The 14,623-nt window shown below is 39.0% G+C and overlaps 1 protein-coding gene, 1 long non-coding RNA gene and 1 pseudogene across 2 annotated transcripts in view; 1 reads left to right on the top strand and 2 right to left on the bottom strand.

Moving 5' to 3' along the window:
- Positions 1-2,852, top strand: part of LOC107591855 (monocarboxylate transporter 5-like) — a 23,114-nt gene extending 20,262 nt beyond the window's left edge. Inside the window, exons 8-9 of the mRNA XM_016281131.1 lie at positions 731-942; positions 2,799-2,852. Coding sequence (XP_016136617.1) covers positions 731-942; positions 2,799-2,852 — 266 coding nt within the window. The remainder of the gene's footprint in view (positions 1-730; positions 943-2,798) is intronic.
- A 1,000-nt stretch (positions 2,853-3,852) lies between these two features.
- Positions 3,853-6,894, bottom strand: LOC107591827 (uncharacterized). The gene is made up of 2 exons (XR_001609913.1): positions 4,537-6,894; positions 3,853-4,414 (listed from the first exon to the last, which is right to left on the bottom strand). It is a non-coding gene; the product is annotated as an uncharacterized lncRNA (long non-coding RNA).
- A 2,188-nt stretch (positions 6,895-9,082) lies between these two features.
- On the bottom strand, positions 9,083-13,440 carry LOC107591826 (putative RNA-binding protein 15 pseudogene; annotated as a pseudogene).
- Between the last annotated feature and the right edge of the window lie 1,183 nt (positions 13,441-14,623).

Genomic DNA, 14,623 nt, shown 5'->3' with positions numbered 1-14,623 from the left:
TATAGAAGGTGCACAGTGTCATTCACACAAACAACAAACACCATCATGGTAACACACATGAAACTGAAATAATGCAATAAACATCCATTTAACAACATTAGGTGTAACACACAACCCTAATATACAAAACTGATTAGAAAAAAACAAAAAAATAGAAATTTCAACAAAAAAACATCAAATTTGAAATGTAACGCAGGGAATTCTGGGAATGTCAATTTACGGTTATTCACTAAATTATTAGGTCTTTTTCACTTCCAAAAACAGTATACTACCGTAAAATTAATGTCCAATACATGTAATGTCCAATACAGTTTTTCACCGTATATAGTAGGGGAATTTACCGTTAACCGTTTAACAGGTTTTTACTGTAGCATTTTTACAGTCTTTTACCATTAAATTCACGGTCATTTTTTAGTGCATGCATGATAGTGGCTTAATTTTGGAAATTTGGGAAATTCTGCTTTTCACGCAAAGCTAAAAAATGGCTTTAATGTAATATACTACATAAGACATTTAGATCACCTTCATAATGCTTTTATGGTGTTTTTTTGTTATTTTTAATCTTGACAGTCCTCATTTACATGTTCAAGAGAGGTCAAACTGGTTTGGAACAACATTACATGATATTAAAATAAGACTGCAATACTGTATAAGGATGAAACCTTGGAAGAATGCAACACTAAGTGGCCCATTTTCAGTCCATCAGTTCAACAGCTTTTCTGTCTTACAGGTATAACAGAGACGGTGGCCCAACTTGCATCTGGCTGGGTGACAGACAGGAATCTGGTTCACAAATATCACTACCATAAGGCCTACCTGATCCTGTGTGGTGTGGTCAATCTTCTCTCCCCTCTGGCCACCTCATACATCTTGCTCATGGTCTACGCTGTCTTCTTTGCCATCTTCTGTGGGGGGTACATGGCTCTCCTACTTCCTGTACTGGTGAGTACTGGCAGGACTGTGCATGTGCCATTGGCATAGTAAAGCATTCTTCATAGCAGTCTTGTAACGATTATGTATAAATGTGTATATATAGATAATATACTATAATTTAGTTAAGTTTAAAATTGAAATGTCAGTTGTCTTTGTTTAATTGTTTTGGCACTTTCAATGTTGGCAATGTTACCAGCAGCTTGAAAATATGTCTTAGGAGTTATGAGCTCAGTTCTGTTCATTAAAAATATGTGTGGACCGGCAGGGTGGGGACATCTAATGCAGTTTCCTTCACTAGTATTATATGTGCTCATGGAAAGGTCTTCTTTCTAGTTCTGAGTCATTGAGTTCTTGTGCTGTAATACTGCAGAGGGCAGTGTAAGGAGAGAGGGCTAGATTGACAGTCGGCACTGCAGTACACCCGTTACTTTGGAAGGAATCGTCGGTTTTACCTTTCAAATATTTTTACAACCTATGGAATCACTCTGAACCAGATAGACAGTATTAGTGCCTAAAAGGCCCCTGGGGAAAACAGTCTGTTGCTAACATGTATAGACATTAAATAAAGGATAGTTTACCGCAAAAGTCTTCACCCTCAAGTTGTTCCAAACATGTATGAATGTCTTTCTTCTGCTGAACACAAAAGAATATATTTTGGAGAATGTAGGTTACCAAATTGTTCTAGTCTCCATTGTATTTTTTTCCCATACTATGGAAGTCAGTGAGAACCAACAACTGTTCTTTTATGTTCAAAAGAAGAAAGAGTAAATAATAGCAGAATTTTCATTTTTGGTGAACTAAGAGACTAATCAAATATTGATCATTTGTGAACTCCCTGAACCTCAAGAAAGCAATTAAAAATAAAATTTGCATCAACACAATGTCATTGCTTGTCAGATTGTAATATGCAAATCAACTGTTCTATTATGAGTAAATTTGATTAAGAGAATTACTGTAGTAAAGCGAATGGTTTTTCATACTGCATGATGCTAAAAAAAAAAGTATGAAAATGTATGAAATATATACACTACCGTTCAAAGGTTTGGGGTCAGTAAGATTTTTTTTTTCTCAGCAAAGATGCATTAAATTTAGATGCATTAAAAATTCTTTATTGTCATAAACAGTTTTGCATCGTTATAAAATGAGTTTACATTGTTACTTTTTATTCATCAAAGCATATATATATATATATATATATATATATATATATATATATATATATATATATAATGTACAGTGGGTACGGAAAGTATTCAGACCCCTTTAAATTTTTCACTCTTTGTTATATTGCAGCCATTTGCTAAAATCATTTAAGTTAATTTTTTTTCCTCATTAATGTACACACAGCACCCCATATTGACAGAAAAACACAGAATTGTTGACATTTTTGCAGATTTATTAAAAAAGAAAAACTGAAATATCACATGGTCCTAAGTATTCAGACCCTTTGCTCAGTATTTAGTAGAAGCACAATGCAAACCATTTTGTTAGTGGGTGCATGAGAATGGATTTTGTTTTTATATAAATTCATAGAAATAAATAGAAAGCTTCTCTCACCGCCATCTTTAATGGCAATCAGATCAGCACAAGAACAAAATGAGGAGTCTTTGTCATCCACATAAGCTTTTATGTTACAGCACATGATGTGATGCACATGATGAATCTTGATCTTCCTACATTAGAAAGTTACTCAGATGCTTCCACCGATATGATGGTAAATTTGTATCACAGGACACATTTTGCTCACTTAGACAAATGTACTGAAATAAGAGTATTTTGTCAGATGGTGATGGGTCTATGCAATAAGCCTATTAAGACTCTGTGAGCCTCCTTTTTGATCCTTTAATGTGTGTTCGTGTCTGTAGATGTGTTTTTGCTATGAAGCTCAGTACTGTGTAAAGGACTGCAGAAGGCCATAATGGCCTTCAACAGATTTTGTCATTGGTGCCTCAATTGGAAGACATTTTGGACCAGAATATTCCAGACATGGACTTTTTTTTATTTCTTTCACTGTTGCCAAATCAGTCACACTGTCATTTACTGCTGAGAGTTTAACCAAGATATTTTTTCTGTGTGAATACAAGTGAATATTCTTCTGATGCCAAGATTAGCAAGAATTAGGTCAGTTGGCTTGTGGGTTTAAGTGTACCTGTCCAAGAGGCCCAGACATTGAGCATTTACATTGAGTGTTTCTCTAAAGTGCAAATCCTTTTTTACTGTCATTTTTTATTTTTAGGTTTTGATTTTGTTGATATACTACAGTGCACTGTTTATCACCTCTGTTTGCCTTTGTACACAATGACTGTTCTAAATATCCTGTGATGAAAGCCAAAGATGCAATAGAAATATAATTGATCAATCTATGCATTTGAACATGTCCTGTGTTGATAGCAATCTATGTTGTAGTTCTCCCTAGTAATGTAGTTCTGCATGAGCTGTTGCCCTCTAGTGGCAAACACGATTACTGCTACTGGAATGTTGTAGCAATTAACAGGCAGTTCATGTTCTGGAATGTCCAATTATTTTCTTTCATCAGCCAAGTACTGAGTAAGAATTTCTTAGAATGAGCAAGACACAGAAATGCAACAATTTAAAATATTAGTACAAAGATAAGAACTGTAGGTCACTGAAATCTTCAAATCATTGCCCACTGGAATCTTTTTTTCTTCTTCTTCTTTTGGACAGCAAGCTTTTCTTTATCACTCAATTTTTTAATGAAAGCAGGTTTTTTTTTTTTTTTTTTGAGAAATGGGTTGGTGTTTTGGAAAATTTCTATAAATTGTTAGCCTTAAAGACAGTTAAGGGGACACAATAACACTATTAATGTCACTGACAGACTTCACCATTTATACTGTACTGTTAGTGATTTTGTACTTGTGGAAAATTGTGATAACATGATGCTAGCCTGAGGGGTTTTTTTTATTTGTTTTGTTGACAATGTTCACAATTGTCAAGATCTACAAGACTGTGATTAAAGCCAGCAGTACATTTGACAGCCACTGGGTTTCCTGTAAAACATTTGTTAATCACTGGGAGATTTTATGTAAATTATAAGGAAAATATAAAAGAAAATAGTTTATCTGCAAAACAGAAAATAGATAATATAATCGTTGAAACAGCACTGTCTGAAGTCCATTGACCATTGATTGATTATTATTAGAGTATAATATTAGTGCATGAAAAAAAATGCATTTTCATATTAAGACTTGTCATTTAAAATCACACATTCATTCTTTTCATGAGTAACATCAAAATATTGCACAGTGGTGTAACAGATATCTTTATTAAGAACACTGCATGTAGCACACAGCAATGGTAAGCAATGGTAAATATAAACCTACTTATTCTAAAATATTTCAACCAAACTGCTCAGCTTAAAAATGAGCTGGTACTTACAGACATTTTTGCCAAGAGGAGATACTGCACTATTTTCATGTTTAATTTACTGATGAATAGATGCCCACAGTGCAACACTGATGTTCTGTGGACACAACAGCACATAAAAAAATGTGTAGAATATCTCAAATCACATGCATTATAAAATGAATAATTAAATATGCTTGTTCAGCTGTAGGTAACAAAGGCTTTTAATCAATAACAAACCGTCTCAGTTTCATCTGAAGACAACTGTGCATTCATTACTCAGCAGATACTCAGCTCTGTCCACCTGAAACAGATTCAAAACAGAACATTGGTTAAAAAAATGTCAGCATATATTATATTCTCACTATAAAGTGGCCATTGGTGTTAAAATCAGTTGATAACAGACAGCAGATAGGTCACCTATAACATTAATAGCTGACGGTTGTAAACTGATGTTTTGAGTTTGAACACAATCATCAGTCTCCTCTAAAACCACTGGGGCCCCTTGATATCAATTTGATGTCAAACATTACTCAAGACTTGATCAAGATGCTGTAACGTCATTTTAAATTCAGTTTGGACAGCACATTTATTCCAGGGGTAATTGGGTGAAAATAGGAAGTTAATCCCACACTGTTAATTGGTTTAATGTATATGTTACATTTACATCAAATCAATGTCATGTCAAGGTTTGACGTCTGTTTGATTTGCATATTTGACCTGTTTTTTTTTTATGTCAATTTGATGTCTTTTCAACATCAATTGCACACTGGGAATGACTGTCACACATAACAGTACGGGTATAAGCTCAGAATTAACTCTTTACAGAGCAAAGTCTGACTGCATTCAGTTTGTGCATTTACCTCAAGTTTCCAATAAGCATTCATTAATTCCTAGTGAGATCACAGGGCAGAAAGCCTATTGTGAGGCCTAAAATAGCTTATAGTCATCATGTGGCAGCTTATGCAGAGAACTAAGCTACAACCAGGAACAATGAGCTAATGTTTTGGACTGTCAGACTGAATGCGCTCTTTTCATTACTTAGGAAAGTGGGAAGGGAACAGTGCCTGAACTACACAAAGAGATGATGTAAATGAGGCCAGAGGACAGGCTTGAATGTTACCATGGAGACCTACGGTTACCAACTTACCAGGCCCATTCCAAAGCATCTGAAGACAAGCCAGTCAGTCAGAACTGTGGTAAAGATACAGGAGGAAACATTAGAGACCGAGACAGCTGGTTATTACTATCATCACTGACATGTTATTCTGACAATGTGTAACTGAAAACGAAGTAGTAAAATGTTATAGAAATGAATTATCATAATTGTTTCAGTTATACGTGTTAACGCAAATGGATTGTAATGTTAGCCAGTGCCCAAACCTTTTTGCAGTGAGCAGATTTTGGTCAAACTATGCCAGTCACATCTGTACTCATTATGAAAGCTGTCTCATTTCAAAGGCTGCGCCCTCATGAGGTCGCATTTGTCAGCCACCTACGTCATCAAGGATGTCTCAGTTCAGAAAAGTAATTATAAAATTAACTGTTATTCCCCGTGACGCATGAATTATTGTAATTTCTCTTTTAATTTGGAATGTAATGGTTACTTTTCTGAAATGAGGCAGCCTCAATGACGTATGTGGCTGATAAATGTGGCCTTCAGATGGCGCAGCCTTTAAAATGAGACATGCCAACAGCCATACAGGCAAAACATAAAATAAAAGCCAATGTTTCTTTAATTGTACTGTGAAATCTGAATAGACCATTTTGTTTTAAATACCTTTCTAAATGTAAATTCTACACGTTCATAAGCAGAAATCTATGTTTGTATAGAAAATTCTTGTTTGCCTTTATCTTTATAAAGTGACCACATGTATACCCGTATTAACAATATCAATGTAAAAGAGGAAATTCTAACAGTCCTAAGAAGCAGAAAGAAAAAGAAATAAAACAACCTTATGCAATCATAACTTTTGGACACCCATCATAATTTAAACTAGGAAATTCAACACCCGCAATAAGCCTCTGGTTGAGCCTGTCTATAATCAATGACGTTTACGGCAGAGCTAAATGATCAGTTATGATTTTCTACAGTCATCTAATCATTTTTGTTCTATGTTTCTTTCTATCATTAGGACAAAATGTTAAGACAATTCAGTTGGAACCTAGGAGACCCTAACATCGACAGGCATAGTCAATTATATTCCCAAGGTTCTGAGAAATCATCACAACTTAACTTTTTACAAAGTTACAATTCAAATTAACAATAAAACTTTGAAGCTAATTAACTGTAATGATTAGAAGGCTGACTGAAACGCTAAAAGTAAATGTAGTGAGGCTTTAATTGGAATGAAGAGCTCTATGCCACTACACAGGCTAAAAGGAAGTGTGGGATTGCGTTAAATTTATGTAAATTGTAAATGTTGTTGTTTTAGATCTAGTAAAAGCTATCTCCAATATTTTATAACCAAAATTAAAATGAAAGAACACCTATTACTTTATTTTGAAGACTTTTAATTATCTTAAATTAAGAGTTTTGGGGGGGTTTGTGTTGTTTACAGTCATTAGAAGTGTTTGAATGATCTGAATGAAGTAGAACTCGTTTGATGATCTATTCTAAGGAATACTACCAATAATTGTTTTTATGTGTGTTTTGGGGGGGTTTGTGTTGTTTACAGTCATTAGAAGTGTTTGAATGATCTGAATGAAGTAGAACTCAGTTGAACTCGTTTGATGATCTATTCTAAGGAATACTACCAATAATTGTTTTTATGTGCGAATAAGTTAATGGTTTATCTACATTTAAAAATACAACAAATGTAATATTCTCAACTTAAAAGAGATAGCTCACCCTAAAATTTAAATTCTGTCGTCGTCTACTAACCCTCATGTCATTCCAAACATATGTGACTTTATTCTGTGCAACACAAAAAGATATTTTGAAGAATGTTTCGACTATTTTTGCCCATATATTTATATTATGGAGGAAAAAACATACATTTAACATTTTTCAAAATAGAAGAAAGTCATACAGGTTTAGAACAACAGAGTGAATAAATTATGAACATGACTTTCATTTTTGGGTGAACTGGTGTTTTAACAATTGTATCATTACTGCAAAATTATTCATGTAAAATCACAAGCACAACAATCTCCTACTTAAAATATTACATATTTCTGCATTTTTCTTTTTTTTTCCCAGAAGAAACAAATAAATAAGGTTTTGGAAACTACAGCCCAAGATGTCAGAGTTACAACCAATGGCAGTGTTCTAATTGCGGAAGTGACACTTACCTGCACCAGGTAGACTACTAAAGTCTAAAGACCTGGTATTAACTAAATACTCCCTACTCACCACCCACACCAGAGGACTGGGTCTGGATCCTCACGTCAGAGGCCTGAATGAGCTGCTGGTGAAGTGATGCAGCTGATCGGACATCTTACTAAGGGGAAGATCTTCCTCCTGATGAGACTCCTCACAAGCAAACTCCATGTTAACTTTGGGAGGAGTTCACACTGGCAGCATGTTTTCTTTCAGGGGTTCTTCACAACGAAGGGTCAATTTACCACGTACCGATAATCATTTTCTCTTTGGGAAAATAAACGTTTAAGAAAACAAAACTATCAAAACTCGATTCGAGTCAGACACCATTTCGAAGGCTAAAAACGCTTTTGGCTTTTCTAAATCCTCTTCCTTCACTGATTTTCAATGGAGCGAAACAAAATCATATCAGATGAAATCAAAGGATGGGATAAACAAACACCTGCTCCTCTGAATTGGAAATCACTGATTCGAGGTTCATTCAGGGCCTCTATCGTGCTGGCAGTTGTGCTGGCAACGCACAGTACGGCCGGACAGGTTACAGCAAGCCTGGATACTTCCAGATGAAGGACACATAAAGGAAGCAGCCGCCATGCCTGTGAGAATCGAAAGACCCCAGCGAAGGTGCTGAAACAGAGACTTTAGTTTAGGTGAAGGTCTGCGTAAACATCATCTCTCCACTCATTCTCAAAGCTCAGAAGAACGGCCCCCTTCTCCCTGATCTGTTTGAGGGTTGGGGGCAGCAGCACCCTCAGGTTACTTAGCATGTGGGGCAACTCCAGGACACAAGGGTGGAAAACCCAGATCAACAACAACATCGAGCCTCAAAAGAGCTCTCTCGCCCTTTGCTCTCACTGCCATGACTGATCCCGGGCCGAACACAAAGGAGGAGAATTTCTCTTTCCTGAGCAGAAACAAGCAATCGAGCAACAATTCCTCCCGAAACACAACCGAAAAAAGCAGCGGCAGGCGTTCTTCAATTGATTTCCAACGAATAAACATTTTCTCCCTCAAATGAAACAATTTATTGATAGCGTGATATAATCAAATGAGGGGCCAGTGCACTTTTTTGTGTGTACAAACAGCCACGTCAAGAGCTGTGCAAGGAGTGAGTGACCGCTTCCTCTTTCTCCCCCAATCAAGAAATTAGGTAAACACAGCACAAATCAAGAGTGTCATTATTTCCGTTTAAATACGGGAACTGTAAGCACAAAAAGAACAATTACACAAGCAGGGAAGATGCTCTCAGTGAGAGTACACTAACACTAAATGGAAAGCTCTTGCCCCTGTGCATCCAAAGGGCTCCTGAATCATTTCAAACAATCATTTCTGCTTCCAGCCATGTGAAGTCCACTTGTGGAACGGTCCATTTCCTGTCGTGTGTGTGGCCGAGACTGAATGTACAGTATGTCCATTTATTCAAGTACACAAACAGCTGTTATATTATGAAATCACCAAGCAATCAACTTTTAAAACACAATTTAGTGTGACAAGTCATACATGAAAAGATGTTAATTATGCATCAGATCAGTACACTGCAATTAGCTAAACAGACAAAGAACACAAATTTCTTCTACTTCAGGATTTTAGAGAAAATTGTGGACTGTCATTTTAAAACCATTCAAACAATGACACACCTAAGACCAACAACATTGTGTAATATTTCAAACATAAATGGCTGTTCAACTAAAAACATACTTAAATGTATGTCTATAATAAAATAAAACGTAGGACTGTCTTACAGCTGCACAAGAACTGAATCGTTAGGGCATCAAGTCAAGTTTTTGGTACAAATATGTGGGCTTGATTTCTTTAAATTACCTATACACCTTAATTTCTTAGTGCTATTCACATGGCATATCTAACAAATTATGGATGATTATGACAATATCACATTATAGGCTACATCACTTTACACTGATGATCTGAAAAATCTGTTTTTATAGCAAATGCACCTTTTTGTCTTTATCTTTATAAAGAGACCTTAAGAATATCATTTACAATATCACTGTAAATAGGTTTTACCTGGGAAATTATGACAGTCCTATGGGAAAAAATGAATTAAAACCACTGTTAATTAATCAAATGAATTATTTGAGACCCATCATAATTTAAACTCAGACATTTCACACTTGCCCATTTTGAAAACAGAATTATGCTTCATTCAAAACCTTTCAAATGTAACCCAAAAACAGTATGTCGGAACAACTTTTTCTTCTTTAAACACAAACTGAATGCTTGATGTTATGCTTTGGTCTAAGGAGGGCTTACAAATATCTAAGTTTATAGTCAAAATACGTTTACAAATTATTTTTTAATGTGATAAAGGGGTGTTAAAATTCAGCCTGTATCAATCGATATAACACTGATGACATTTTTTTGGCTACATATATTAAACCTCTGCAACGGCTTACTGTACAACACTAGCATCAACATGCAGTTCACGGAGCAAAATATTCTGCCTGTTTTAGTGACCTACAGAACTATATACCTATATTACACTCCCCATTAGTAAATGATTGTTCAAAGCATCAAGACACATAAACCAGGTTCCCATTAAATCAGATTAATTGATAATCATGAACATGAATGAAATGAACATTCACAAAAAAGATTTCGTACAGGGATGACTGTCTGGAATCTGCCTGAAATACATGTTGATAGGAAGTGTTGGAACTAGACAGCATTTAAATGACCAATAGCAAATTAAATTCAACATCATTCATTCTTTTAAGCAGGGTACAACTTATCACAAACTAGACATCTGAATAAATTGCAAATGAAAACAAATATATTGCTATAGAGCTAGACTTTGCTATACGAATGGGGCTTTTTCACGGTTTTCTTTTTTTTGTACGTTTGGCAGAGCAGGTAAATAAACATTTGCTCATTACTCTAGTACCACGTCTGCTTTAGAGAGCATGCAATTAAGAGACATTAAGTGAAGCTTGCATTTAACAACACTGTGTGTGTATTATAACTGTTAAGATGCTCCTCGCACAATGATCATGACCAGGAAGTCCTCTTCCGTTTTGGCAAGAGCTTTCGCAGAAGAATCTAAGAACTGCTGAGAGAAATCACATGGTGGAAATGCATGCAGGACCCCAGTGTTGTCCTTATCTCTACTGCCCCCGACGGGTAAACTGATGACCCCGGCAGCCTGCTTTTGCTTCAGGTACGAAACTAAATTGCGCAGGGGCCTCTGCGTCGATGCTGCTGGGTCCGAAGACGAAGTCTCCTCGGAGCTGCCCGGAACCGCCAGTAGAACCGCATACCCGCCTGGGCCTGCAACTTTGATGCGCCGAGATACTTCATCAATCTTGGGCTGGTCAAGGCGAAGGCGTTGTGTGATGCGTAGTTGTGTGACTTTACCGCCCGTGCTGCCGTCGATGAGGAGACTGTTGGCAACGCTCAGGTCCCCCTCCAGAAGGTGCATGCTGGCTGGGAAATTACTGTTTTTTAGGAGCAGCATGCCATTCCAGGCCATGCTCAGCTTCCCCCCTGCATCCTGCTTTGAAGCCTGGCTGCTTTTGGAGCTGCTCTCAGATCGGTCCCTCTTGGAGGCACCTTTGGCTGAATCGCCCGCTTTGCGCTTTCTCTCCGCAGGACTCGCGCCGACACTAGACTCTGAGAGAGTGCTGCTGCTTTTAATGCGCTTTTCACCAGGGCCTCTGTCCAGGCTGCTGTGGCTCTCTCGTGCAGGGGACACACGGTCTGCTCTCGTTGGCCGCTCAGAGTCACTGAATCGTCCATCTCGACTGCTCCCTCCTGGGCTGCCCTCAAGGGATGGCGGTCTGCGACGTCGGGCCGCCCACTCGCTGCTGCTGTCAGGTGAACACTCCAGATGTCTCCCATCCTCCATGAGCCGTCGCTTGCGTGCTGCATCCCTGCCTGGCAGCTCCCGCTCCAGTGACCACGCCTCTCGCCGTCGCTCGCGCTCCAAGTGTTCGAGAGGCTCAAATGCAGGCGTTCGTACACGTTCACGAATGGCAGGCACAGGCCATTCAGCCCCAGCATACAGTTCTCGTTCTCTGAAGTGCAGTGGTGGGGGAGTTCGTTCTCGGACCCTGATGGCCTCAGGGGTGGCGCGATGGACGAAAGACTCAGCCACGATTTCATAGTGTTGCAAAGGGAGGGGCTGCAAGAACTGCTGCTGGTAGCGGTGCTCCGTGTCAGCAAAGTCCACCCTCAGCCTCCTGTCAGGACCCCCGAGGGGAAATCCACGCATATGTGTGCAGGCCGCCTGAGCGGCATCCAGGCTTTCATACTGAATATAAGCCCACGTGTCCCCTTTTCTGTAGTCTATAGTCCTGATAGTGCCGAAGCGGTCAAATTCCCTGGCTAACGCAGTCAGAGGCACCCAAGGTCCAAGACCACCCACCCATAAGCGTGTGGTGGGGGTGGCTTTGCCATAGCCAATCTTTATGGGGTTTCGGCCCACAACTTTCCCAGACATGCTAATTTTTGCTCTATGGGCCATGTCCAAGTTTTCAAATTTAAGAAAGCCATAGGTGCTGCTCTGGCCCCGACTTGGTCTTTTAATGTCCACCTCTGTGATGGTCCCAAATCGTTCAAAAGCTCTCCTCAAATCATTTTCAGTCACAGTAATATCCAAATTACCCAGAAATAGTGTGCGGTTGGCTCTCTGGTCGTCCTCTGGAGAGATAAAGTCCTCCTCGCGGAAAGGAGCGGCCCGCTCCGCGATGTACGCGGGCCGCGCCCTGGCTTCATAAAAGGCAAATTCTCTCTCTCTTTCAAGCTCTCTCGGTAAAGGCGGGGGTGGGGGAGGAGGGAGCCGACCCAGCGCTAACTGCTGTAACCGGTAGTCTCTGTAACCCAGACCGGTTGGAGAGAGCGGCCTCTGGGTATGCAAATGTCTATGGCCTGCTACAACAGAGAAATGGTCCTTATCTACGGGAGATCGACTCCTCCTCCTATTCAAGTAGACTGCCTCAATTTTCAAAGGACGGTCGTAGAGCACCAGCCGGCCTCGCGCGTGCTTTGCCGCTCTCGCATCATCCGGTCTCCTAAAGTTGACGAATGCGATTCTCTCGTCGTTGACTCGGCTGATTTTAACACTCACGTCGCCAAATTTTTTGAATTCGTGAAAGAGTCCGTCCTCGATTTCCTCGTCGCTCAGCTGGGAGCCGAGCTCGCTGATTTTTAAAGTTTTGTACTCACTTTCGTTTGTGGGAAGCGGGGCGCGCGACTCTCCGCGCGAGTTGGTGCGCGCGGCCGCCTCTAAGGACAGGCTCGAGGCGTGATTCTTGCCGCTCGAGCTTGCAACAGGGCTAGTGTAACTGTGGTTATTTCCAGTCCGACTGGTGACATGTCCGTCAAAATCCCGTCCATCTCTTTTATCCCCGATCAGTCCCCGTCGTGCGGAGCCCCCTTCGCTTTTAGATGTACTATTGCCGTTGTTGCTTCCGCCGCCAGAAATCGAGATAACCCCCATTTTCTTACTGGTCGGATGGCTTCCTCCCCTGTCTCGTATATCATCCAAGGCCCTTGAACGCTTTTTCACCGGCGACCGCTCTTTCCCTTTCATGTTAGATAGCCTCTGGCTTTGCGCGGCTAACAAAACACTTTTGAACAGTTATGCTACCGCAATGTCGACGAATTTACACGAGCAAGTGCTTAATTTGTTCAGTGTCCCTGCGGCAAAACAACCGCATACGCCATCTTGTCAGGACTAAAACACGACCCGCCCATCGACTTTGATTGGTTTGAATCTCTGAGAAACGTCAACGCCATTGGTTGTTCTGTCTGTCCATCTAGACTTCCCGCACGGAGCCCAGTCTCGCTGTACACCATTTTAGCTTCAAACGCCACATATTTACCATTGCCACAAGAGACGTGACATTTAACTAATCTTCACTTAAGTTGTGAGGACATGCACTGAAAATATTATATATGCTTCTGCACTCTATTCCATTTTTTTTATCAACATGTTAAATCCACAAATCATGCAGGGAAAAAATATTCTGAAATTAGTGTTGATGCTTTTAGTTGATGCTAAAGGCTGGGAATTTCTTTTCATTTAATTCATTCCTTACATTTTGTTTAAATTACGAATGTAGGCCTATAATGTTTATAAAATGTGAGTTGTCAAATAAATGTAACTAAAAACAAATCTCGTAGTTCACTTTATGTCCAACAGATGGTGATGTTTGCCTGTTCCATTGGGGTGAAGGGAAGGGTCACGTTAGTGTAAACGTGAAGAACAGCTTTTTTTAACATGTTGGTTCACTGTAGATTTAGCATTGTCAGCGAGATTCACCCTTGTAAAAATAAATGCATTTTAAATAATAAAGCTTTTCAGAACTGGTGGAATATATGCTTGCCAAATAACCAAAAGAAAAATTTAAAATGTTATGTAAAAGAACAGTTAAGTACTAAAAGGAATACATTTTATTTAAGACAACAAGCAGATGCTCTAATCCGAAAGTACATGCAAAAAGTGCTTGAGCTTCACAATTGTTACTTCTTTGGTCAACAGACAGCAAGCAATTTATCTGTTAGGAAAATAAGTGCTTACGAATAATTCTGTCTAATGCAAGCCTAAAGGTTAAAGACACAGAAATGCACAAGCTAACATATATGTTATTTTTATCTATTAAAGTATAATTAATTTACTGCCAACATGTCACTTAAAGCTGCCTAATTTTCCTTCTGCAGGTCGATATTTTTCACATATCTCAACTTAAAGTTGAATAACTTAAATCTAAATCAATAAAATGTTGTGTACTTATCTTGTGTGTCTGTCCTTTCACAGCCTACATCATTTAGCACACTATACTCTCTCTTTGTACATTTGTCATCCCGCTAGTTTCATTGTACTTCACATCTATTTAGTAATGCTTCTCTTGTATTCCTGAACTGTATTTCTTTATCACATCCTTTAATCTGGGATTTAATCAGTTTGCATGTGTAGCTGGAGCTGGCTCCACTTTTTTGAAAGATCAGGCTGGAATTCGAAGCTGTGGGTGTGTGGGGAGTTTCTGT

This window comes from Sinocyclocheilus grahami, unplaced genomic scaffold, assembly GCF_001515645.1.
Source record: "Sinocyclocheilus grahami isolate Dianchi unplaced genomic scaffold, SAMN03320097.WGS_v1.1 scaffold146.1, whole genome shotgun sequence".
NCBI lineage: Eukaryota > Metazoa > Chordata > Actinopteri > Cypriniformes > Cyprinidae > Sinocyclocheilus > Sinocyclocheilus grahami.
The sequence above is the reverse complement of the archived record's forward strand: the minus strand, read 5'-3'. Positions and strand labels throughout refer to the sequence as shown.